The sequence below is a fragment of the Bombus flavifrons genome, chromosome 6, assembly GCF_040668555.2.
Source record: "Bombus flavifrons isolate JBK064 chromosome 6, iyBomFlav1_principal, whole genome shotgun sequence".
Taxonomy (NCBI): domain Eukaryota; kingdom Metazoa; phylum Arthropoda; class Insecta; order Hymenoptera; family Apidae; genus Bombus; species Bombus flavifrons.
Window position 1 is genome coordinate 463,590 of NC_138447.1, and position 27,121 is coordinate 490,710.

At 26.8% G+C, this 27,121-nt stretch overlaps 3 protein-coding genes across 7 annotated transcripts; 1 reads left to right on the plus strand and 2 right to left on the minus strand.

Moving 5' to 3' along the window:
- Window positions 1–2,927: 2,927 nt before the first annotated feature.
- Set (NAP domain-containing protein SET) lies at window positions 2,928–7,661 on the minus strand. 2 transcript variants are annotated; one of them, XM_069115614.1, is made up of 5 exons: window positions 7,294–7,661; window positions 6,482–6,671; window positions 5,760–5,956; window positions 5,387–5,651; window positions 2,928–5,277 (listed from the first exon to the last, which is right to left on the minus strand). In XM_069115614.1, the coding sequence occupies exons 1-5, from the start codon at window positions 7,549–7,551 to the stop codon at window positions 5,252–5,254; spliced, it is 936 nt and encodes a 311-aa protein (XP_068971715.1). In that variant the 5' UTR covers window positions 7,552–7,661; the 3' UTR covers window positions 2,928–5,251. The 2 variants fall into 2 exon arrangements, with proteins under 2 accessions (XP_068971715.1, XP_068971714.1); XM_069115613.1 differs by having other exon boundaries at window positions 5,760–5,965.
- Window positions 7,662–9,039: 1,378 nt separating this feature from the next.
- On the minus strand, window positions 9,040–22,519 carry whd (carnitine O-palmitoyltransferase whd). 4 transcript variants are annotated; one of them, XM_069114504.1, is made up of 15 exons: window positions 22,403–22,519; window positions 17,097–17,260; window positions 16,818–16,954; window positions 16,450–16,726; window positions 15,946–16,269; window positions 15,449–15,648; window positions 14,605–14,809; window positions 14,421–14,528; window positions 14,311–14,336; window positions 13,500–13,565; window positions 12,582–12,696; window positions 12,124–12,393; window positions 10,840–10,989; window positions 10,560–10,769; window positions 9,040–10,483 (listed from the first exon to the last, which is right to left on the minus strand). In XM_069114504.1, exons 2-15 carry the CDS (start codon window positions 17,235–17,237, stop codon window positions 10,379–10,381), a joined length of 2,334 nt encoding a protein of 777 aa, XP_068970605.1. In that variant the 5' UTR covers window positions 17,238–17,260; window positions 22,403–22,519; the 3' UTR covers window positions 9,040–10,378. The 4 variants fall into 4 exon arrangements, with proteins under 4 accessions (XP_068970605.1, XP_068970606.1, XP_068970603.1 ...); XM_069114505.1 differs by lacking the exon at window positions 13,500–13,565 and adding an exon at window positions 12,950–13,012 and having other exon boundaries at window positions 22,295–22,452; XM_069114502.1 differs by having other exon boundaries at window positions 22,295–22,452.
- A 712-nt stretch (window positions 22,520–23,231) lies between these two features.
- Window positions 23,232–26,873, plus strand: cin (Molybdenum cofactor synthesis protein cinnamon). Its single transcript, XM_069114507.1, has 11 exons — window positions 23,232–23,397; window positions 23,527–23,678; window positions 23,740–23,927; window positions 24,396–24,609; window positions 24,886–25,170; window positions 25,236–25,302; window positions 25,368–25,482; window positions 25,557–25,832; window positions 25,911–26,050; window positions 26,151–26,338; window positions 26,406–26,873. The coding sequence occupies exons 1-11, from the start codon at window positions 23,367–23,369 to the stop codon at window positions 26,643–26,645; spliced, it is 1,896 nt and encodes a 631-aa protein (XP_068970608.1). The 5' UTR covers window positions 23,232–23,366; the 3' UTR covers window positions 26,646–26,873.
- The last annotated feature ends 248 nt before the right edge of the window (window positions 26,874–27,121 follow it).

Below are 27,121 nucleotides of genomic sequence, written 5' to 3' on the forward strand. Positions count from 1 at the left end.
TATAAGTTAAATATAGAATATAACACGCGCAGTGTACACGTAAATGTTTTCTAAATTTACTCTATTACATTTATGTAATTAAATTTTCAAATACGTATTATATGCATTGAAGGAAACTATTATTGTAAGAATATGTTTTATTGGAACTGATTTTCCCATTAATTCATATATAGAGAGATCAGAAAATAAAAATACACAGAAAATTCATTTTCTCATAGAGCAAATGTAAAATAATAAAAACATGATAAGTATATAACAATATAGTAATATAAATAATAACAATGATAAAAACATAATCCAACTTTGTGGTTGATGCAACGTAAAATAATTACATAAAAAGGAGAAAGACAATAAAAAAAAGAGATTATTGCGTTTTTCTGTATACGAATGTCGGTTAATCTCGGTAGCAGACGGAAGTAAAAACGTGCAACAGGAGCAAGAGTAACAGTCAGTAGGCCGAGAACAGTCATCAAGCTAGCGAGGTTGCGATGACCATGACACGCGCAACTCCATAGCAATCGTCTAACAGTCTAATACCCAGATTACACTGTCTTGTGTTGTAAAAAAATCAAATATTTCGCCATCTATATCCGTCGTCTGCATACTTACGCATCGTCGTCGAACCTGAAGTGCCTTTTTTACGTCCTTTTCAATGGCACCATCTGGATAATCTACTTATATATGTATATATATGGTATACATATACCTTGAAAGGGAATCAAGAGAAGTTGAAATAAACAACGCATAACGATGATATAATATGAGGAAGGTAAAGAATTTCTTTCGATCATAGTAAACAACATTTTTTCTCATTCCATATAATAATATTTTTTAGTATAGTAATATTTGATTAACCTTTGATTTTTCGTATACCCGATTTTGTATATTCTTTACAATGACGATATTTTTCCGGAAAATGCGATCACTGGTAACTTTGAAAAGTGAAAATATACTATTTAGAAATGACTTGCCTTTAGTTACATACGTTTCCTCAAAACCAATACTCGCCATTGCCTATTTTTAATTAAAATAATATAATTATATAATAATATTATAATAATATAACAATATGCACAATAATACTTTAATTAAAACTATATGATTATTATTTTAAAATATTAGTTCAAAATTCCCATACACGAGTTTCAATCATCTGAAACTTGAAACAAATAATTATAATTATTTGATTATTGAATTCGTAAAAATAACGACAAATTTAATTCTCATTTTACATCTTATTTTAAATTGATAATTCAAAAAGTAAAATGCTGCTTCATACATATATATATATATATATATATATATATATATAGAGACAGAAAGGTTAATATGTGGAATACTATACAAAGCAAAATATGACAAAAATTATGATAAGGTTTAATATCGTAATAAATTATAACTTACTGTAAAGTAATTTCCGCAAATATTATTTTTTACAATGTAATAGACAAAAAAATAAGATGAAACTTGCTGACCTTATAGAAAATACATGTCATTTTTACAAATTATTTTTCAAACTCTTATAGACGTACAATGATAAATTATTAATTTAGAAAAATGGTTTATTCTAGCTTACGTAAATAATGGTAAACTTTATTGGAAATTAGGACACTTTCAGGCGATGAAAGAAACGTCGATTATCCAAACAAGAAATTGAATTATCAAAATACGATTACTCCACCAGTACCCATTATGTGTATGTATAGCATTTGAACAGGACTTAAATTATAAAAACCACCTTTTTTTTTTACTGAATTTTTGTAAATACGTAATATTTTCTATAGATGGTACGAAGTTGACATTTTTTTTGTCAGTTGTCCTCGAAAAAATATAACAAGAACGAAAATGAATATGTGCGGAAGGAAAAAGGTATTATTATAATAGAAAATTGACCATTTTCTAACAGAAGTGTTATTAAAATTTAAATATCAACGTAGAATTGGAATTAATAAGAATAGGTGTAAAATTAATAAATACACAAAATTTTCCAAACAGAAGAAAAAAGAAAAGAAAGAGTGCTTTTGTTTTACTCGCTACAACAGATTTATTTTTTGTGATAAATACTTGTTATTTGTATGCAAATACCCATCTAATAAAAATGCATTCATTGACTGAGTCTCTTTATTTTACTGTATAAAATAATTGTTACGTATGTAAAACTATAAGTAATATTTATATTGAAACGCTACAAAACGGATAATTTTTAACTTGGAAATTGCCTACTTTTTAAAAGTACCGTATTTTAAAAAACACTTTGTTCATTGCTTTATATCGAGTATTTAAAACATTAATTATCGAGGATAATTAATTTCCGAAATTAGTTCGGATAATCGTCGTTTAGTATCACATCCCTGATTCCCTTTATATCAACAAAACTCTATAACGATTAAAGCATTTTCTCAATGAATTTTTTACCTCTTATAAAATTCATACAGAATAGTATATATTTAAATGTAATGCTTATGTGTATCTATTACCTATTATATTTATATCTTTTCCATCTTATTCCTTTGTCATATCAATTTCTTTGCAAGTTTTTACAAGAGTGAGGTAAAACAGAGGTAAGCATGAAACGTAAGCTGTTACAACATTTTTTGCTTTAAATAATTATATAAATTTTGACAAAATTTCATAAGCTTCGTTTTATATCCTTAGAAAGGAAGAAAATCGGGGATGGTCATTTAAAATAAGAATAATATTTCTAGAAAATAGTTTCTCTAAAGAAACGAAAATTCATGCAAAGAAAAATAAGCAGAAAAATAAATCGTGCAAAGACGGTACTTGAAAATTGATATAACAATATTGAATGTGATTTGCTCGGATAATGTTGTAAAAGTAAAAATTTGGGATAAAATGTTGAATTATTTTTCGTATTAAAACGTCTTACATTTGCGTATTTCTAAGTAGTTTCAAATATAAAAAACTCATTCCTATCTCAAACTGACAACTTTATTTCGTTCATTTACTGTATGATTGCGTGACACGAGTACGTCGATTGATTCAGAAAATTCTTACACCCAGTTGTTGTACGTCCGTCTGATTCTGACTCACTTATCTCGGACATAGGTGCCCTTTGTGCGGCCATATGCCAAATCTCTACGCAGGTCTAATACGTCATGTTAACGCGCATTTTCATTAACATTGAATATTTCACTTCAGGACATTGGCTGATAATTATGACAGAATATGTCGTAGACAAGCGTACCTTATCGTTTTCTAGGAGGAATCAAATAATTGCTTACTTTGCTAATCTTTAAATATTTGGTAGAAAAATAGGAATCTTACTCTAAGAGATTTTCAATACTATAATAATTTCATGTTAATCGAAAGATTTTCCTTAATTCGAAACTGTTTTATCCAAGAGCTAATAAACAGATTTTATCCTAAAACATGTTTCTTGGATAACTTTAAGTAATTAAATCAGATGTAACTGCATGTTGACTATGTCGGGCGATGTAATTATTTGATTTTTCCTAGACTCCAAAGGAAACGCTTAATCAAACCTTTCAATAGAACCCTTATTTGCACCGAAATCTAAAATCGATCGCAATGTGTTCTTGGTTGGCACATCGCGGGAGATATAACAGAGTTATGATTACTCCTCATTCTAACTTCACCTTTGGCGCGTAACAATAATGTATAAAGGTGCCGTTAGAATTAAAAGTACGTGTCAAAATTACGCATGAAAAACGCTTGCGATATATTTTCTCTTCGCAAAAGTGGAAAATTTATAATGTAAAATCTGGAAGAAGAACGAGGTGACCTTCGTGAATTGATTTTCATTTTGAGTGTGACAAGTATCAATTCTTGATCAAGTGGAACATTTGACAAATTATAATACAAATATTTGTATATTTGTATATTTGAATAAATAGAACAGTAATAAATATTCACTAAAATAATGGGTTTTACTATATCTACCGATTGTATTGCATTGGATTTATTTAAATCGTATTTCAACAGATTTATATACTTAACATAATAGAATTGATTTTATTATATCATTCAACATCACTAAATTGTAGTATGATACATTTTCAAAAAGTGACAAAAGAATATGCTAAAACAATGTAATAGTTACATTTTATTTGCATTCAAAATGGATAGAAATTTAATTGACTTTGAAATAATAAACCAATTTGATCGATAGTAAACTTAATACATATACATACATATATGAACGTGTGTGTGTGTGTGTGTGTGTGTGTGTGTGTGTGTGTGTGTGTATGTGGGGGGCGTGTGTGTGAAACATTAGTGTATTATCATCAATAAGAAAGTCACAAAATGTTACATAATGAAAAATAACTGTATAAAAACGTTCGACACTCTCAAATAGTATAAATTTGTAATGTTACACCGCGGATATGACAGAATTATAATAAAGTTGTAAAAAAGCATGAATTCTTTACATTCTATACATCTTTATACACATTATTATGTTTTGCGATATGTTTCCAATTGACATTCAAAATAAATTCATTTACTGAGAATATATTAAATTTACCTTCACTTTCTTTACACTTCTAAATTAATAAACAAACTGTAACTGTAAATTACGATTATAATTCATAAATGTATTCTAATAATAAATTACAATTCTTAATAAATGTATCACACACATTTTACTATTTTAAAAAATTAAATCTCTCCACGATAAAAATCAAATACTGTATATTTGAACATATATCTATCATACTGTCACTCTCAAAAATATTTAAAACACCTCGTTCCGGAAGTAGTGCGATGAAATAGATTTTTGTGACAAAACAAGACGAAAAGAACACCTGTCCACTATCTCGTTTATATCTTATAATTTATTCTTTCCTTAATGTAATTGTATCACGATGAAGATGAGCAGGTGTTCTTCATCGTATACCTACTCTATAGAGAATGACTAGGCCATATGAATATAACTAAGGAATTCGTACTGTATTGCGGTACAGTTTTAGAACAAAGTGCAGTGTGAAACCTATCTAATTTATCTCAGACCATTTTTTCTTTGTTTCGGCACAATCAAACAAATATTGTACTTTTGTACGTACAATTTCCTTCACGCCGATAAAGATTAGGTCTACTGAATTCTGTTTTCTACTTTATTTTCCCAAAATTGTCCCAAGGTTTATTCATATGGCTCAATATTTTCAGTCCTGCAAACTTTATTTATTTTCAATCAACCTGATGTGTATTTTCAGCGATCCCCTTTTTAGTGTCTATGACTGTAACCAATATTGTAGAAAATCAACTTTATATTCTATTCTGGTTCCTCTCCCTCGCCATCTGTAACATAAACAGTAATTAGAAATGTATTAGATACATTAGAAACTTACGTATATTAAATCTACTATAATGTAATAGAAATATTAAAAAAGAAAAATATCGTCTATACCTTCACGATCCACTTCATCATCTACCAATAAATCATCCTCTTCGTTTACTCCATCATCTTCATCATTCACAGCCTCTTCTTCCTCATCATCTTCATCTACATCGTCTTCGACAACAACTATGCTATCATCTCCTTCCTCACCTTCACCTGCTTCATCACCTTCGTCCGCACCACCATCTTCTTCTTCTTCCTCTTCTTCCGTATCGCAATCTTCACCATCACCTTCGATGCCATTTTCAACATCCATATCTGGTGCCAAATAATACTAAAACCAAATAATTTTGTATACAAAAACCAAATTTTCTATGTGATGAAGTCCAAATATTCAATAATAATAGATATTTTCTTTTAATTATAATATGAATAATTTTACCTGTAATGGATTAGGCCACATATCATCTTTAATTAACTCTGCTATTTCATCTGAACTTGGATCTCCATGATCCGTAAACCAATCAAAAAATGACCTGTGTTTTAATGGCCTTTTACGACCTTTTAATGGGGCTTTGGTTTTTGCTCTTTTTGTTAAATCTGCACCTTCTTTCCAACGTATAGGTGTACTTTGAGATGCTGGATCTCCTGCGAAAATGCAGGAGATACATCAAAACTATGATTATTCAACAAGGAGTTTAACATCCACTTACAACTTCTTCAAATTATTTGTGTTATAATTATAAATAAGACAATACAATAAAATTATTTTTTAATTCTTTCTATCATGTTAGATATAAACCTTATTCAAAAGGCTTATATGTGTTTGAGAATGTATACTACAAACTTTGTCATTCTGTGCAAACAAAGCCTGTAATTTTACTTTATTTAATAACTTATTTATGTTACTTATTACTTATATTACCTACATTGTTTGAACATATAATTTAATATTGAAATTAATTAAATCTGTATAAATAATTTAATATTATTCTATAAATCAGTAACTTTTGAAAATTATATTAAAAATTAAAATTTTATAGAATATATAGTAAGAAACCATAGTTTTAAATATAAAATAAATAACTAATCAAAATTGATACAATTAAAGTAATGTTAAGAGACAATTTATAAAATAGAATTTAGATTTAGAAATGTGCTCACCAGAAGAACCTAGATGAAACTCCTTTGTAAGGACGTCATTTTCAAAATATGGGTTTTCATCAAAATGAAAATTAATTCTATAACCTGATTTAATATCTTCAAATTCTTCAACTTCTAATTTATTCAAAAATCGAAGTGCATCTTCTTCATCTTCTTCCAATATTTCTGCTATTTCCTTATTGTTTACAAACTACAGATTCACTAAGGAAATTTACATTAACTTGTCATATCATATCTTTAATGTTACGATTTATCATATTTAATCTTCATAATGTACAATATATTAACATATACATACATATTATTATGTTAATGTTATGGACGACTTATTTCTGAATAGTAGAAGTATAAAATTTTATATTCTGGTACTTTAAAGTAATTTTGAATGTAAATTAAATATAACTACATATAAACTAAAAAAAATAAAAGGAGATAGAAAAAGAATAATTGTTCAATTGATCTAACATTGTAAACATAGAAGAAAAGATCATGAAAGAAGAAAATATTTACATTTGAGTAATATGTATTGCTAATTAGAATATACAACAAAAATATATTATAGAAGAAAAACTACACGCATATTTAAGGTAATGAACCGTATTACTAGAACAACGATCATGTAAAACATTTAAAAAAAAAATAAATATATATTGCATTCCGCGTGACCGCATGTAGTTATACATAGTTCTATAGGTATACAAGGAGGCAAGATGGCGACTAGCGCCGGTGGACGCCGGCATTGCCGAGAAACGTCAAAGATATATTAGTAACTATTATTAGCGAAACCGTAATGTCATCATATGAAAGGATACAGCAGTGACCCAAAAATTGGGTATCCTCTTAATAATGTCATTCCGTTTCTGGAAATAGGGCTTACGCAACTTATTATACTTCTTCTCGACTTCGAGGATTTCATCGCTGGCCTTCTCATTGAGGCCATCGATTTGATTCTGACACCCGTCAATCTCTTCGAGTGTCTTTTGTATTTCAATGTCGTAATCGCGTGATTCAACACCCTCCCCCGAACCTGGATCCTCTAATTCCTTGGCTTTCTTGTTCGGCGAAGCCATCGTTCGACCCGCGCTCTTGTCACCACACCACTACTCTCTGTTTATTTTCAGTACGCACTCACTCCGCGTTCGTCACGCTCGTGCTCGTGTCACGAATTCGCGGCGCGTAAGCAAGCTAAACTACAACCATAGGTTTGATACCTCATCTAGACGCGAAACTACGCTATTCGAAAAACGAAAGTCTTACTACGTTATCTGAAACCATTGTGAAACGTAAAATTGTAATATTTCGTTCCGACGAAATATTTTTATCACATCGCATTTCGTATGTTATGTGTAACATATAAATTCTACTTTCCCTTATATAAACGTACATTTTGAAAAATATTCAAGGAATAAAATAATGTAACGATATGTATACGCTTTATAGCTTATATCAATTATATATACAAAAGTATGACTTACAATAAAAAGATAAAAAGATAAAAAGATAAAAGACAACTTTTCAATATAAGACAATATTTATATTCACCTTATTGTATAGATAGTATCGATAAACCAAAACCTAAAATAATAATTTTAAAATATTTATAAATTAATGAATTGTTAAATTTTGTAATTCTTTACGTTTTAAACTTTTATTTGAGCACTTGAAAAGTTAAAAAATTTTGTCTAGGAACCGAAAAATTTATCAGTCGAGACATAATTAAATATCATATACAGGGTGGTTGGTAACTAGTGATACAAGCGGAAAGGGGGTGATTTTACGCGAAAAAAGAAATCGAAAATATACAATAAAAATTTTTCGTTTGAGGCTTTGTTTTCGAGAAAATCGACTTTGAATTTTCGCTCGGTACGCGTGCACTTTATCACGTCTCGTTATAACGGATCTCGCTGTAGATCGTTGTCTCGATGGAAAAACTTACGAAACAAAAAAAATTAAAAAAAAAATTTTTATTCTATATTTTCGACTTCTTTTTTCGCGTAGAATCATCCCCTTTCCGAGTGTACCAACAGTTACCAACCACCCTGTATATGCATAATCTATACATACATACATTTCAAACGCAAATATGTCAAGATTAAATGTTGAGTGGTTATTAAAGTCGGTGTATTTGTTTTTTCCTGTTCTACAAGAACACTGAATAATAAATATAGAATTCTATCAGGTCCTGTTTAAAAAAATACTAGTAGCCTTAAAATCCCATCAAAAAATTATGAGGAAAAACTATTTCCACCGTTGAGTTCTGAAAATTCCCAGATATTCAAGTCTGTAATACATCCTTTCAATAGTTAGTCACTATTTGGTCCTCATAACGTTTTAAAAATAATCACTAGAAATATTTAAACGAAAAAGTTGAATGATCTTTTCATATTGCCTCTGTGAATACGTTTTGTATGTAATATAGTAACTGATTACTTTTAAGTTTCAGGTATTTCAAAAGATATAATTTTATGTATCATTAATACATTCCTTTTCCTTTGTTCATTATGATCATTTAATTATTCCACGTCCAAGGTATGTCGAATATTTATAAATCCAAATAGTTGCATCTTATTATCATATATTTCATTTTTTCTGTTTACATCAAATAGAATAACATATTTATCTTAAAATTGTAAATTCGAGTAATAAAATTATAAAAGCACCAATACCTTGAAATACAGTTTTAATAAAGATATAGTAAAATGAATAATATATAAACTACTTATAACATTAAAATTTTGCATTGATAGGTTGCAGATATAGATCTATGGCATATTATTTAATATATTTTAAAACTAAATATACATATATATATATATATATATATATATATATATATATATATATATATATATATATATATATATATACACATATATATGTATGATTACATTTTGTATTACAAATAACACGCGTTATAGCTAATACGTAGTTAATATAAAACTTATTGTTAATCAATTACAATAATTTTTCTTCACATCTAAAATATAAAAATAGTTGTTATTGATTGATTCTACTGCAATACTAACAGTATTTGAATATTAATAATGATTTGAGATATATAATGTATTCGAAATTTTTTATGGTTTCACTAATAATAATCATTCTGTAGATATATTGAATATGATTAGAACTCGTATAATTGATAAAATTGGTACAAAGTTAAAAATGTTAAATTACTTTATATATATATATATATATATATATATATATATATATATATATATATATATATTTACATATATAAAGTAATTTAATATATTTATTTATTTATTTATATCATAGAAAATTTAGTTATACAATGAATTAAACTTTCGATCTTCTACTATATAGAAGAGATGAAACCGCTTACAAAATTTAATACTATTCTCATTGCATAATGAATACACAATTGTACTATTCAAACAGCAGTCTGTTTGAAAATTTCGCACTACGTTTCTTAGTTTTTCTCTATGTTGTTTACTAAACTTTACTATTAAACGCTCAATCTTCAATAAGTTTTACAATAACCTCATTTATAACAATTTTCCTGAGAGTAATATAAAATATAAAAATAGCAGTATGTATCTTTTTTTTCTAAGATAGTTTTCATAAAAGTTTAATGACAATATTTTTTAATCATTATTACTATAATTTACAAATGTTTTTCATTCAAAAACGTTTTTCATCAAATGCTTATTATAAAAATAAATATAATTAAACTTTGTACGTTTTTAAATTTAATGTACGCTGTTAAAGAGCATGAAATATTAATGTTTAGTGTTCTTTCTGCAGACAACGTTACAAAAGATACATTTTGAGTATGTAAAGGGATCATCTTAAAACATTTGGAAAAAAAGGATTAAAATTGAAACTTTCCACTAGTATACTGTAACTGCATCTCTTTTTGCTGCAGAATAATTATGTAGAACCATTCTTTTGAGTTTGCAGTTTTTTTCTTTCAAGAAACAGATTCTTCATATCAGCTAATGCTTTTTCTATTTGTTTTGCAAATCTAGCTGCATTCTAAAAGTAATTATATAAATATTTCAACTATGAATGAAGTAATTACATAATAATAATAATTTATATAACTGCTTACTGTTTCTGGAGAATTACGTTTGCATGAAATATGGAAAAATATAAGATTTTCTCCAGCAATAATATACGAAACGCCATAACCATCATCAGCTACAGGACCAAAACCACCTCCTGCAGAGATACAATTTGGATGTTTTTTCAAGTTTATTAATGATGTTTGTCCATGTGGTGTTTGTGAAGTAGATAATTTCCATGGTTCACTTAAAACTTCCTAAAGGAAAATTTCTTTGAAATCGTCTGAGAAAAATCATATAATTATATTTCTTTCTTGCAAACGTTACCTTTAAGAAAGGAGAGTCTACTTCTAAATATTTAGATACTACATATAGACAAAATAAATGTCTATCTATTCCTTTACCACACATAGCATCTTGATAACCTTTTTGATGCTGTTTTGCTGCTGCCATCAATAAATCATACTTAGTCTCAACCTGTAAGAAGAATACAAAATAAATTACATAATACCAAAATAAATAAGTTAAGTTGATTAAAACTATAACTTTTTCAAATTGTTTAAAAGACACGAAAAACAAATTACGTTACTATAAATATTTATATAGTTAATTAATTATTAATACATGACTCTGTTTTAATTAATTGAACTCTAAATAAATATCAAGGCATTTTAGTATTTTGATAAAAGTTGATACTTGACAAAGAGTATGAAAATATTAAAAGTTGATATGAAACCAGAAGCAATAAATTTCTATTATTAAATTATGATAGAAGAACTTTCTGACATAATTAATTATAATAGTAATAAAACTCAGTAATTATTTACAAACCGAACGGCTTCACCGATTTCAATAATCTTGAGATGTCAAGGTCAACATTTTCAACTACTTTTCCCTCTATAGATGTTACCGTTACTCGATTTTAGTTTCCAAGATATTTGCAAAACTTTCTGTTTCGATAATAATATGATTTTGATAATCGAATAATCGCTTTTTCCAATTTCGAATATCAATAATATAATATAAAACTTACTATGAATTGTATTTGTCTTATTATTTAATACCCTAAATTATTTCACAGTAGCGTTATCATCCCACAATTATCTATGCCAAATCGATTGATTTTTATCTATGCCTAACTGATTGATTTTTCTTTCTTACGCGAATTGAAAATGATTATCGAAAGTAAATTAGGGTCATGTAAAAATACGGACATTTTAACATCATTCAAAATCGGTAAAGCCATCTGATTTGTAAATAATTATCAAACTTTCTAATATAATAGAACTATTTTAATATAACATATTAAATGTAGCACATTAAAGTTTTTTTTTTACAGTAAACCTGTTTATAAAAAACATTAATTTCATACCAAATTATGTCCTGATAATTAACTGTTACGTTCTGATTATTGAATTGAATATCAATATCACAAAATATTTTGAATGAATTTTTTGAAATAAAAAGTTCGAGAAATCGAGATTTTGACCAATATTAAAAATTTTAAGTGCAACAACTTGTTCCTGACAGCTTGAAAAATTGTAACATAAAAACGTTTACACTGATCTATATAAAACTTTTGGTCCAAATAAATTTTATAGTATTACTTACAGTTGTGTTTTTACTCTCCATTGCTTTTACCCAATTCGTAGATTCAATTGTACATGGCCTCACAGTTTCTGTTCTTCCTTCCCGGAACAGTCTAGTCATAGAAGCTTCATAAGTTAAATTAAATTTACCAGAATCACGGAAATACGCTAACTGTAAGGCCATTTGTATGTATGCATCTGGTGACATTGAATTAACTTTCATAAACCCTTTACCGTACGCATCATGTACATAAATGCGTAATTCGACATCATTTAATAAGTTCTGTGCAACCTGATAATTAAAAATGTTCTTAATATAATCAACTTTTTATTGCACAAAATAAATCAGAAATATCAAATGTAAGTTAGTATTTTAGTCATGGATTTATTATAATAATAATATTAATAATTTTGAATTTTGATAGAAAATAACTGTAAATATGCATGTAAAAAGAAGTTTTTCAATTTCATGTCTATTACTTGGTTTGATTCTTCAATTGCGGCTATGCACTTTGGATTCAAATCCCACTGAAGTCGAACAGGAGGTGGAGGTGTGAACTCTGGTACTCCCTTATTATATCCATCTTCCTTATATCTATAATACATTTGAGCAATCTTTCAAAATATGCAATATGAAAAAGTTGTAAAATTTTATATTAAATATATGAACATATTATATAAATATATGAACATATATGAAACACCAACAGCTTTTTAAGAAAGTTATTAATGCATGAAGTGTAAAAAATAGTTATTAGATTATGTACATAGACTAAGAATAATAATTATTTGAATACTTATGTAGCATTTGATAATTAAAGACAGAGAAATATAAGAAAAAGAATTACCCCATTTCCACATCATTAGCGATAACATATTCCCATAGAGATCCCATAATAGGTGCATCAGCCCTAACAAGCATATTGTAAACAAAATTATTTTAATTATTGTGCATAGAAAAGATATTAAAATTCTACCAATTAATACAATCAGTAATGATAAAGATGTATACATAAAACAGATGAAAAGAATGTAAGAATATTTACGGATTTTCAGAGATCCATATCTTTATGTCTGAGAATTACACAAAATGTGTAATACTAAGAGTTACTCATACATAGAAATAAATTATAAAAAAGTACTAAACAATTGTATATATAAAAATATAATCATATCTTTATTTTATTTTTGATCAATTTTAAGCATATTTTATGTACTTATGTTAAATAGATATTCCTGAAAATAAGAACATGTTATATAAAAGTTAAATAAATTTCACGAATCTTCCAATTATCTTCAAATAATGTATTGCAATTAGCTTACGAAGGGTAGGTAGAGTAGGCAAGAAAAGCAAGAGACATGAAGAACATCCTAAAAGCTATGAATTTAATTTCTTACTCTCTATTGGTGATCTCCTGAGATATCACGTACTCCCACATATGTGACATCACTGCAGCATCTGCCCTGCTCATTACTTATCATTATGTATCAATTTCAATGTATTATGATTTTTTAATATTCAAAGTAAAATATTGATAGTCAATTGATTTAACTTTCAAATAACAGATTATAAAAATATATCACAATATCACTTGTGATCTGTGCAAAGCATTACATACATATACAATTTAAAATCCTACTCAAAACGTACTTACATAAAATCTTTGATATGTAGAATTCTATGTATCAGATGATAACATATAATACAACATTGTTGTTGCATTACATGTTGTATTAAATTTGTAAAGAACAGAGAGCACAAAAGCAATATTGAAATATTATTCATTTATAAGGATTCATGGCGAATTTGGAGTAAAGGGGGCTCATTGCGAATTTTGATGGGCTTTGTTCTAATTGCATCATTTATATATAAACAAATTTTATATATAAACTTTAAATAAATTTTATATATTTATATATAAACAATGTAGATGATCATATATCATTTATATACAAAGAATTATAAGATAAGGTCATAATTGCTTCAAAATGCTTCTACATTTATCGTAAAAGTTTAGTTGATATTAACAAAAAGTATTTAGTTTATGTCAGAAAAAATATAATTAATATATAATAATATATGTACCCATTTCATCATAAAACGTTTTTCTTTCAATTATTTGCTTATTTTATGTATTACTTTCTTGTATAGTTTATATAGTTTAATTATATTTTTATTTTTTACATATCTTAATATAAAAAGACTCACCATGAATGTTCTGCATTAAAGCCAGTCTGTAAAACACAGCAATATATAGTAATTATTTATAAATTGTACTATATTGCTTTCGAATAATGTTTTCATGTAATGTCACTTACTCTGCCATTATTTCCTATACATAAAGTAAATGATTTATCGAACCATCTATCATATCCTTTACCATGCAATAAAATTCTACCATATTGATCTAATTTATCTGGATCTTCCTAATGATAAAAATTATGTATAAAAATTATGAATGTGATACAAATTTACAAATAGGATTATTCTAGTATCACTTACTGGATCGTATACGTATGGTACATCATCTAATGCAACTACAAATGCTGCTTTTTCAATAAGATCTAAAGATGCTTTATTTACTCCTTTCGAGAAAAATTCTTCTCTAGCTATTGCCCATGCAGTTCTTTCACCAGCTGTTAAAGCAGCCAATTTCTCTTCACCTTCTGATGGTTCTGATTTATCATCTAAAATTTGTTGCATTTGTCTGAAATAATGAAAAATACAATATATGTACATAAGAATACAGAATGTCTGTTTTAAGTGAATATGGTAAAATATTTTCTAAACAATGTTATATAAAAAAAAATATTCTTAAAAAAGTATTTGGTATGGAAGAAGACATAATGTTATTATAAATTATTTTTACATGAAATGAAATTGATACTTATGGAGTAGATGCATATATTATAAGTGTATCTTGTTAATCCCTATTTTATCTTTTAAATATAAGTACTTTAACTTTTCTTAAATGACAATTTTTTTTATTCTACTATAAAGCAGGGAAACCTGTGATTTCTATAATTAGAAGTAAGTTCAAGATTATAAAAGAAAACAAAATCACAAATAAAATATTTTAATAGAATAAAAATTCAAAATATGTATATATATACAAATGTTTAAACAATTTTTAATAAATAAATCTTCGAAGGTATAATGTCTTACATTTTTATTTTTCATTTTGGATAATAAAACTAATTTCATCATATATTTAATTGTATAATGTACAATGTATTGTACATTATTCTTAATGTATAAATTGTATGATGTATAATGTACAAAATGGATCTTTAATCATTACAGTAGGACTAAAATACTTTTAAATACGTTACAATATTTCACTTACATTTCAATTTCACAAGCTTGAAGGATTCTGCTTTTGTGATAAATAAGGACCTTGAAATATTTTCCCTTGTGATATACAACAATATGTTTAGAATCCTGATAATGTACAATTTTATCTGTTTCAAGTCCTGGCACTCTTGTAGTATTGAATAGTCTTTCATATTGCCATGAACAGAGAGGCACCAAACCTTGAATTAATATCTACAAGAAGAAATAAGTATTACCTAAGGATTTATATATTGCACTGTTTTAAAATATAACAAAATTTTAATAATTTCCATCTATTATCAAATTAAATTTAAATATTGGATTATTTTGATAAAACATAGTGAAAGTATTGAAATTATGTAATATCGGTAAAGAATAGATCATAATAAATATAAATTCAAATAATTATTTATTAAAAATATGATTTAATATATAATCAATACAAAAATATTTAATTAATCAGAAGTAGAAGAAACTATTTTACTTATAAAAACTTATTTATATACTGACCGGTTCTAATTCTTGGCGTTCAATGAGTCGTCGATACTGCAGACATGAATAAATAACACTTGCAGCACGGGCAACTTGTACATGAGTAGGATACATAAGAATCGCATCAATACCATAAAAGTTTGAATTCACCATGATAGGAGATCGCCCACGTAAATAAACATATTCTTCCCACCAATCAGAAACATAATTAGTGGCCCACCAAGATTTTAAAATCAAATAACGTTGAAGCTTCACACCAATGCCTCTTTGAAACTCATTTGCCAATGTCTCCATTCGAGAATAATTTTTATCGTCAAGCAATGGTCGAACACTGCGTAGGTACTAATTAAATGTATATATATTTTTATTAATATTACGTTTAATTATATCATAATAATAAATAACTAAATGAACAATATCTTAGAGAAAAAGGTGAAAAATATGAAAGACCATCTTTTTTTCTAAAAAAGTGAGTACTTACTCACGGCTTATATAGGATTACGAAATATTCTATAATCTAACCCGTTTCATTGTATTTTCCACTAAGGGTAATGGTAGTCGTGGTAATGATCCTTGAAAACTATACAGCATTGGTTTGTGCCATCCAAAGAACAACTTCACTAATGTGGACCACAACTTAGTAACTCTTGAAGCATTGGACCTTTTTTCTCTTGACTCATACATCCATCCTTTGTACATAAGTAATAACTTCAAGGTGTATCGCATTATATATATTACTATCAACCACAAAAACAACCCAACTATAAATGATCCTGCTAAGTGTGCTAATATTGAAGATCTATGCAATGTAAACACCAGCAGTGTAAGCTTTTATTAATTCCATTAACAATTACACAAAAATTATATTAAAAAAAGATAATTAAACTTACCCTGAAAGATATGGTGCAGCTTTTCCAACAAGGTCATAAGGTACTTTGTAGCCAGCAAAATGTATTGCAGTTACCAAAGCTATAGTGAACCATAAACTTTCTAAGGAGGCAGGGTATACACCACTTCTCAAGTTATTCTGAAATTCATTTAATTATTTTCTTAAATGCTTCCTCAAAATGCTTCTTTATTATTATTTATTTATTTATTACTTATTAATTTATTATTTATTATTATCTATGTTATTTAAATGTACTTTAAATTAATGTTTATTTACTTACAACAAATCTAAAAAATCTTTTCTTCCAAGAACGGATACCTGATTGCCATACCAAATGTAAGACTTCTCTATCAAAATTAACATCCCATCCCTCATGAGTAATAGAAAAACTAAATGCTACAGCTGAATGTGCTTCCGCCATATCACCAGTTATATGCTATAAAACTGAAATAAGCATAAATCAAATTTATAACAACGATAGTAACAATAATTAGTATTTTAAAAAAATACATTTTTCTTCTAACTTTAATCTAATCTTTATACATATATACTTTCCACAATTAAGATATACATATATGTATTTGCCTATAATTTGTATAATTTCTCTAATATTTCAGTAAAAATTTATTTTTGGGTACTATAAATCCAAACTAAATGTACAAATATATTTGTGAAAATTTTAGTGTTATTTGTTACATAATTTAATAAAATATAGTGATATTTCTAATGTAAAGTTCAATAATAGTTATAAAAAATAATAATGCAATTTTCAAATATTTTAATATATAGATTTTATATATGCACGTATAAAACTTTATCCAGTTATTAATTTCTTAAGTATAAAAAAACGTCTTATTGTATTACTGTGCATATGTATAAGCTATCATATTTTAGAAAACATTAAGTAACTTATAACATGACTACATCATATGTTTCATTCTATAAGTCTGTATTTGTGTACTTGTTGCGCATAACAAAGAAAGATTATTAACTTCAGTAAGAACTATCAACATTGTTAAAATCAAGTATGATATACAAGCTATCTAAAGGTTCAACCATAATTGTATCATTTTTAAATAATTATTTCTAATTATATATAAAAAAAATACACTTTAGCTTACGATAAAGGTTTAAAACAGTTGAAAATAACATGCACGTATACTTTCAAATAGAAACGGTTCACTTTTACGCTTCGGTTATATAACCTTGGACTTTGAACGATGCTCGTCTGGTTGGAAAAGTGGTCGTAATTTTAGCAAACAATTACTTGATCTCACTATACATTCTAAATTCACTTGCATACATAGTCTACACATATTCTAAAATAGTATTTATTATGAATTCTATAATATAGGATATCTTGATCATATTAAATAATAGTGTCTCCCAAAGTTTTTGTAAATTTATATAATATAGACCGCTTTACTTAATTTAACTTAGCAATGTTCTCTTCCAAGTGCTATTCTATGAATTATTTTTTGCTATATAAATATAATAATATATTTTCAAACGAAAACATCTTAATTTCAACTTTCTTTAATTTGCATATGCAGACGTTCGTGAGTACTTTACGTATAGAATATTGAAATGACAGATAATTTAAATAAAAATATAAATAAAACAAATCAAGAATTTTGAAGCTGTTTCTTCGCAAAGTTATTTCTTTAAAAACAGATAACTAAAGTTCATAATAATTCATTATCAAAATTATTTAATTAAAATAATTTTCAAGTTAGATTAGTTATTTAATTTATAAATTAATTATGCGCACGCACGTACTCTTATTGAAAACAAAATTTTTTTTTAAATTGATAGGAAAGCTATTACCATTATTTCAAGCAAAGATATCAAAGATCATATTTGCCATTAATTTGTACATCTGATAAAATTTACATATTATTGCCATAAAAATTAAATATTCAGATATGTAGTTATTTATGTATGTATGTACGAGTGGTAATGTATCTTGAATCTTGTACATTTGCAACTTTTTAAAAAAGATATTATAAAGAATATGTTATAATAGGGGGATATGTTGCTTATTTTCCAATTCCAATTCCAAATTCCATTAGTTTCTAATATAAAATATTTGAAATTTATAATTCAATTATTATTTCAGTTAAGAGAAGACAAATAGGAATTAATTGTCACGTATAATTGTTAAAATATTCAAAGACCTGTGTATAAACTTCGAGACCAACAAAATTAGGTTAGTTTTAAGTTAGTTTCCTAGATATCGTACTAGTTTCATTTATAGTAATTATCTTGTGCATCTAGTTATATACAAAATTGGATATTTATCATTCCAAAATAGGGATACTGAAGTCTTTGTGAAATTAGATAAGATTTTCTCCAAAGAACAAAGCATCATTACCCATTTTTTAATTTGTTATTGCTATAACTCATTGTATGAAAATATTGTTTTTGGTCAATAATTATATCAAATAAATCATATTTTTATGTAGTGATATTGAAACAACCAGATAATTTGTATATAAATCAGAAAAAGTTAGAATGTTTATTATTATTACTAATTACAATTTTCATTTACAACATATTTTATAAGTGTAAAAAGTATTTATGTATCGATGCATCTATGTATACATATACATACATAGATGTATATGTGTATGTATGTGCTACAATCGTGGCTTCTTTAATAAGATCAACTAGCCTATTTCCTCCTAATCTACAATATCGTACTTACTATTGGAAGGAAATTAAATAAATGGTATGAAAAGAGATGTATTGAGTCAAGAATTTCATTATTTAAATGGCACTACGCTATATTTAATTATCATTCTTACTTCCTTTATAGTTTACAAAATTGCTAGGTCACCATTAATTAAAATATAAATGGAAGGTTATTTTGTATGTATAATCAAAGGCCAAAGGCATACAGATGTATGTATGTATGTGTGTGCGCGTGCGCGCGTGGTGCGTGCATGCATGTATATAATGCATTAAGCAATATATCCATGACACTACTTTTCACATTCCAAAGTAAAAGAATTATATATGTATAGCTGATATTTATCAGTGAGTCGTGTTGCTGCAACTTCAGGACTGTTTACAAACGTTGCACGCACAACGAGTATAATAGATAATGGTTCAATCTACTATAAAAAAATATACTTTCTGTGATGAAAAATTTACATAAGTTACTTTGTACAATTTATTCCCCAAATCACCAAATAAAAATATTATAGCATAAGTGGAAAATAATCTCGTTTACAAATTAAACTAATTAATTAGCTTTACCTTAGAATATCTATTTTATATAATAAATTCACTACCGAACAGCAAATACGTGTATGTTTCGAATGATACATAAATAGTACCTTTTAGGAATACGATATTTAATTGCTAGCATGGAACTGTATTATAACTTGACTTTTATGTTTATTAATAAGACATGTGAAATAGAGCCTACGAAGTGATAGCATACTTCAACTATCGTCTAGATTTCTTAATTTTCCTTGAGTTGTGCAAATACAATGTATAGACACAGGCAGTCATTATTAACGATATTACAGATATTCGTTATAAAAATGAGATTGCAACAAAAATTAAACAACGGGGAAATTCAAAATTCAAAACTGTTGTTGGATAGTTATAATATGAAAAAAGAGCAAACACTTCTATGGCTTCTACGTGCTGTATTGAATTTATATTTCATAACATGTGTAATTATTCAAAAACTGAAGAGAAACATTCGTTGTTCATTTCAAATATATAAGAATATTAAACGGTTAAGACCGAAAAAGAAACTTGGATTAATAGTAAAATGTATGAGGGATCAAATAAACCTTATAATAACTACGTAATATATACAGTAAAATAAGAAGTTACAAAAGATATCTCGTATTAATCTACGAGAGATAATTCAGATGACTTGGATTATTACTATTAACGCATATAAAAAAGAGGATTTTGATCATGGAAGAACAGTGTCAAATGGGTAAAGGCAGTGTTATGTTTTGGACGAGCCTGTGATGAAAAAACTGAAAAAAAATTTGATACAACGAAAATATTGTTTTCCAACACCATGATACTATGATTTCTATGTCGAAATCGTGAATCCCTATCAAATGTTAGGGCTTCGTATTCATATATGTAACTCGCTACTAGCAATAAATCGAAGTTTTATTTGGTGCTTATTATCTCTATAGTGGTTCATCACTCCCACGTGAATGTATTCATAATTCTACCTATGCCAAAAGTATATAAATTTTCTTTTTTGTTTACAAAATTAGTATTGATTAGAGATTGCCAATGCTTAATGAGATGTTTATAATTCATAAGAAGCTGATTAAGAGAAACATGTAGACGACAAAGCTTATTAGTTCTAAATGAAATATGTAATTGTAAATTGAAACTTTGAGCAAAACATTACAATAAAAGCGTAAAGTAGAATTTTGACATCACACAAGATCATATTGAAAATTTTACTGGAAAAATGAATTATTTTAATATAAAAGACAATCATAAAATCATTGCAGTTTCGATATGGCGTAAAAAAAAAAACAAATATCTAAATAGATATTCCGCTGAATTTTATCATATCTGAAAATCCGTTAAATTTGAATACAAAATATTAATTAAGATTGACTGAAGACTATATTAGTACAGATTAATGTGCACGCACATACACATACATTTGAAACATTATTACGTATATCAAGTATATAGCTACAAATTTTAAGTATTACCTTAAAAAAAACGCGTAGGTCTTAAAAGAGATATAGAAATATAATATGTATGCATATATTTAGCTGTAATACTTTACGAAAATCAACTTCTATGAAAATTGTTTGTTATCAGAAAATAAATATTTTTTATAAAATATAAATACGAAATTTTATAAATACGAATATAAGTTGGAATATCCATATGGAATATTAAGAATGCAAGTAATCTTCCAAAAATATTTTGAATCTACATACTGGGAATTGTCAAATTTGTTATATGTAATAACCAATATATTATTATTACTATTATCGTTGTTGTTATTATTATTCTTAAACTATAATGATAATGAAAAAGAAATTTAATTAGAAAGTTATTTAACGTATCATGTTAATACATTCATATGTTATTACGCAGATAATTTATTTAGTATATTATGAAACCGAATTCAGTATATGAAATATATATTCTTTAAATTATATAAATTTCATAAAACATGATAACTATGTTTTTGTTTTTAGAAAAAGGTATATTCCTACTGTATACGTATATTGTTTCTTTTGTATATATAAAATGGAAGCCAAAGGTTATTAGCCTTAAGAACTGAAACTTGCATTCTGATTGGTTAAAGTGAAGGGTGTGCGTCAGTGCGTGGTCGTGCCTCCCATCTTGGATTTTTTTCGCGTAAGTAGGCCAAAATAATTTACTTAGTCGCTATTAATAAACTTCCATTTTCCCATGTGTTGTTTATATTTATAAATAAATAGAAATTAATTATCAAAACATTACCCCGGTTAACAGGAATTCCCGTGGCGCATACAGAAGTAAATTCTATGGTAGAAATTTCACGAAGTAATAGGATTGTAAATCTTTGAATATCTCTCAATCCTTACACACCTCTCGTTCCACTGCCTCCACTACGACTTCGTGTATAATGTACTATTCACTCAGCCTTTTAACCCCCTCCCTATATTCACAACTGCATAAAATAATCAAGTTGCCAACTTGTTGGCTAAACTAAACTATAGAATGCTTATCACTTACACGTTGATATCTCTACTTATATATATTAACTTGCATATATGTACATATATACGACGCAACGACGATGATAACGAAAATATTACCTAATACACGAAAGGATTCCTTATGCATAATGATGATTTACTCGGCTAACAATTATTATTTAGTCGATTAACAATAATTTAAAAATTTAATAAATGATGTATTTATTAACACAAACAATATCACTTTTATTCAAATAACAATTACATTAGTATCGCGTTGTACATATGCATTCGCACGCGCGTTCATACGCACACACATACACACATGTATATACTTTTTTTTATGTACATTTTTTTAGCTAAATATTATCTTAATTCTTATTTGTTTAATATTTTTACATTTTATCTTTTGCTCAGATAAATAATAATTCTCAGCGATGTTGTTTCCGTATATAATTATCAATATTTAATAATAAATATGGTTATTATGAGTGCGGTAAATATGTGTGTTACTTACATTATACTATAGAGTATGCGTTAACGATAACAAAAACTAAGATTGGCAATACTGAAAGTTAATAAGCTTATAATTTCTCTTTAAAAACAACTTATCTAAAAACATAAATGTTAAATATATACTCATATATACATATGTTAATATTATTTTAATTAAATCTGGTGTTTTCAAATTGTTATGCTGTATGTTTACTATAATAATTTACTTATTGAGATTACATTATATTATATACCAATTTTATTAATTTCATGTTATCATAATTTTAGTGTTATCAAACGGACAAATATTTAAATATTTACTACTTACTTATCCGTGTGAAAGTAATTACGTATAAAGTATGGATTCAATAAGGTTCGGATTATTAACAGGTAGGTTATTACATTGTTATTACATTGTTATTTTACAATTGTCCAAAATTTTATTTGTTTATAAATTTTATTTGTTGATTCACTTTAATAACACCATAATATGTAGTAATTTACAAATTTTATCATTAGTTAGTGATAGCTGCTATAAATATAAAAATGAAGATAAAAGTGGACATGAAATAGAACAATGTATTAAAGATGAAAAGTCTGATATTGGAAAGATTTTAAGAGGTCAAGTATATCATAAAAATATCGTTCCTGATGAAGAATTTACAATAAAGGTAATTATTTAGTATAGAATTTCATAACTTGATATGTATATGTATATTTTTATATGTATAGGAATATCTAATTTCATGGAGCGATAGTAGACAAGTTGATGTTATTCTTACAATTGGTGGAACAGGATTTTCTAAAAGAGATGTAACTCCTGAAGCAACAAAACAAATTATTCAAAAGGAAGCTCCTGGAATAATTGCAGCTATGCTAATATCCAGTCTAAAAATTACTCCATTGGCTATGTTATCTAGGTACAATGTTTTTTATAAAATTAGATATTTGAAAATTATTCATTGATATCATTATCTTAACTTGTCGTGTTTTCATATTTTATATTAACGTAAGCATATATTATGGTACTTCATTAAAAAGTTAGAAAATTTGTTGAATAACTAATCTTTTTTGTTATTATTATTTTTATTGATAACAGATATTGTTATTATTATTTTTTGGTAATTATTTATAGAGTATGATAATATTAACATTTTTGTTGTGATATTAACATGTTTGTTGTCTTGCTTCTTAGTCTAACTAATATAACAGATATTTTTAAAACAGTAACTTATTTCTTTTTCTAACATTTATTTATTTACAAAGTTTGTTTTGTTGATAAGCATTTTCAAAATGTATGTTACATGCACACTCCATAATTTTTTTTTCATTAATTAACACGTTTTTCGGTAGTCTTTAAATGTATATTTTAAATATATGTTATTAAGAGGTGTATGTGGAATACGAGATAAAACATTGATTATAAATTTACCGGGATCACCAAAAGCTGCAAAGGAATGCTTAAGCGTAATCGCATCTGCTATACCACATGCTGTTGACTTAATTAGAGATAATAAGGAAAGAATAAAAGATACGCATGCAAATGTGCAAAATAATATTGTTGCAGAAATTCCCTTGTCACAAGGACAAGATAAAATTATGGTAAGGCTTTATTAAATAAAACCTCTTCTAATTAAATGAATAACTTTTCATGCATAGAAAAAAGAAATATACAGAATGTGAAAAAATTGATTTTGTGGAAGATTTTTAGGGAGTTATTACTCATAGATTTCTTTATAGATGGAGCAATAGATAAAATTTTGGATGAAAAATATCTTTCAAAGAATATTTGATATTTCGGCAATAACTCAAACATGCTATAGACGTAAACATAAATATATGTAAAAAGGAATGTGTATGTATATTCTTTTTCTACAGTCATGTTTAGCTAGTATAGTTGAACGCAGTAGAGAATCTCCATATCCAATGATTTCTGTGGAAGAAGCTCTACAGTTAATACACGAGCATGCAGAACTGTTAAATTTGAATGGTACATCAGAGGAGGATCTAGAAAAATGTCATGGCAGGATATTGAGTGGTGATCTGTATTCTAAGTATGATTTACCACCATTTAGAGCCTCTATTAAAGATGGTTATGCAGTCTTAGCAAGCGATGGAAAAGGCAGAAGAAAAGTACTAAGTGGAATAAAAGCAGGAGACACTGTAAGCAATATCTTCAACGTATTTTGATATAACTAATATAAGACTTCAATATTATGAATTTATAGGCCACTGCGATTAAACTTGAACGTGGCATATGTGTAAGAGTAAATACAGGTGCTCCAATTCCAGATGGTATGTTTAATATGCTCAATTGGAATAATATTTTTTGCCATTTTCTTATTATTTTTTATTTAAAGATGCAACAGCAGTTGTGCAAGTTGAAGATACTAAACTTTTAAAGGGAACTTCAGATAGTATGGAGGAGAAGGAAATCGAAATTATGACAGAAATACAACCGGGCCAGGACATTAGGTATCTTGTTTTTAGTTATATGATGTTCATTAAACAATAATATAATAGTTATTCTTTCTTTTATTTACTTTAAGGCCAATTGGTTGCGATATTAAAAAAGGAGAATTAATTTTAAAGTCAGGAACAAAACTTGGAGCAATAGAATTAGGGCTTGCTGCTGCATGTGGTTACAAAAAGATATTAGTCACTGATCTTCCAAAAATTGGTGTATTATCTACAGGAGATGAATTACAATGCCCTGGGATTACTTTAATGCCAGGACACATATATGATAGTAATAAAATTACATTATTAACAATGTTAAAGGAAAATGGTTTTGATCCTTTGGACATGGGCATTGCATTGGACGAGTAAGTTTTTCTTTATTTATATTTTGTTTCATATATTTAAAAAACGTTATTTTAGTTTAATTGTTATATGTCATGTAGTGAGAGCATTATGGTACATAAGATTAAACATGCTCTAAAACAAGTCGACGTACTCATAACATCGGGTTCTGTATCAATGGGCGATAGAGATATGCTGAAGCCTATTTTACAATATTATTTTAATGCTACTATACATTTCGGTAATATCATTATTTAATAGTATAATTATGGTTATACACATACAATATGTATACAATAATTTTGAATATTATAGTAAACATTTGAACATTTAAATTTTAGGACGAGTAAACATGAAACCTGGGAAACCAACTACTTTTGCAACATGCTTTTTCCAAAATAAGAAAAAATATTTATTGTGTTTGCCGGGTAATCCAGTTTCTGCAACTGTTACTATGAATTTATTTGCATTGCCTTTACTAAAGCAATTATGCAAAGACTTTTCCACGCCAACGATTGTGTCAGCAAAAGTATGTAATGTATTTATGTATTTCAAATTGTTAGTCTGTATAGTATTTAATTATATTTTGATGATAGTTAATGTCATCCTATAAGTTGGATCCACGTCCGGAGTATGCAAGAGCAATTTTAAAATGGAATGATGTAGATACTTTGCCATTAGCTTACAGTACTGGAAATCAAATTAGTAGTAAATTACTTAGCTGTAAAAATGCAAATGCATTATTAATATTACCAGGATGTAAAGCAGAAAAAACTGTATTACAACAAGGGGAGGTGGTACAAGCAATGTTGTTGGGATTTACGCAATGGTCATAATTGAACAAAGACAAATAGGAGGGTAAAAATGAAATTGTTATAAACACTTTATTATTGTATATTTGGTTAATGGAATTAAAATGTAATATAATATATGTACATTGTTTATACATATAAAATATTGTTTGTTAAAAACAAGGTGTAGTTTTGAAAGTTTATATTTGTATATATATATATATATATTCGTGTAATGTTCATTGTAATTCTGCAATAAAATATTTTTTAAACGACAAAATTTTGTATAAATAAATTTATATAAATATCATAATACATTATAATACATTATAATTATATATATATATTTATATAACATTTATATATTTTGTTCTATTCCTTATTCTCTCTATATGTATGTCTATATCATTTTACGTGAAGAAGAGATGAGAAAAATCTTTACTGCTGTCTGCTACTGAGTTTAAACGAAGAAGTGATTCCATCTGGTGGAGATGTAAAGAAAACCACAGAATATAAAACCA

Excerpts from the sequence above, each read along its gene's own strand:
- Set (XM_069115613.1), bottom strand. The coding sequence starts at position 7,551 with ATGGCTTCGCCGAACAAGAAAGCCAAGGAATTAGAGGATCCAGGTTCG. Across the intron at positions 6,672-7,293 it reads CCAATTTTTGGGTCACTGCT|TTTGTAAACAATAAGGAAAT; the intron begins GTATCCTTTCAT and ends GTGAATCTGTAG. Across the intron at positions 5,966-6,481 it reads GTTTCATCTAGGTTCTTCTG|GAGATCCAGCATCTCAAAGT; the intron begins GTGAGCACATTT and ends GCATTTTCGCAG.
- whd (XM_069114504.1), bottom strand. The coding sequence starts at position 17,237 with ATGGCGGAAGCACATTCAGCTGTAGCATTTAGTTTTTCTATTACTCAT. Across the intron at positions 12,394-12,581 it reads CAATTGAAGAATCAAACCAA|GTTGCACAGAACTTATTAAA; the intron begins GTAATAGACATG and ends TTTAATTATCAG. Across the intron at positions 10,484-10,559 it reads AACGTAATTCTCCAGAAACA|AATGCAGCTAGATTTGCAAA; the intron begins GTAAGCAGTTAT and ends AATTACTTTTAG.
- cin (XM_069114507.1), top strand. The coding sequence starts at position 23,367 with ATGGATTCAATAAGGTTCGGATTATTAACAG. Across the intron at positions 25,303-25,367 it reads AGGTGCTCCAATTCCAGATG|ATGCAACAGCAGTTGTGCAA; the intron begins GTATGTTTAATA and ends TTTTATTTAAAG. Across the intron at positions 26,051-26,150 it reads TAATGCTACTATACATTTCG|GACGAGTAAACATGAAACCT; the intron begins GTAATATCATTA and ends TTTAAATTTTAG.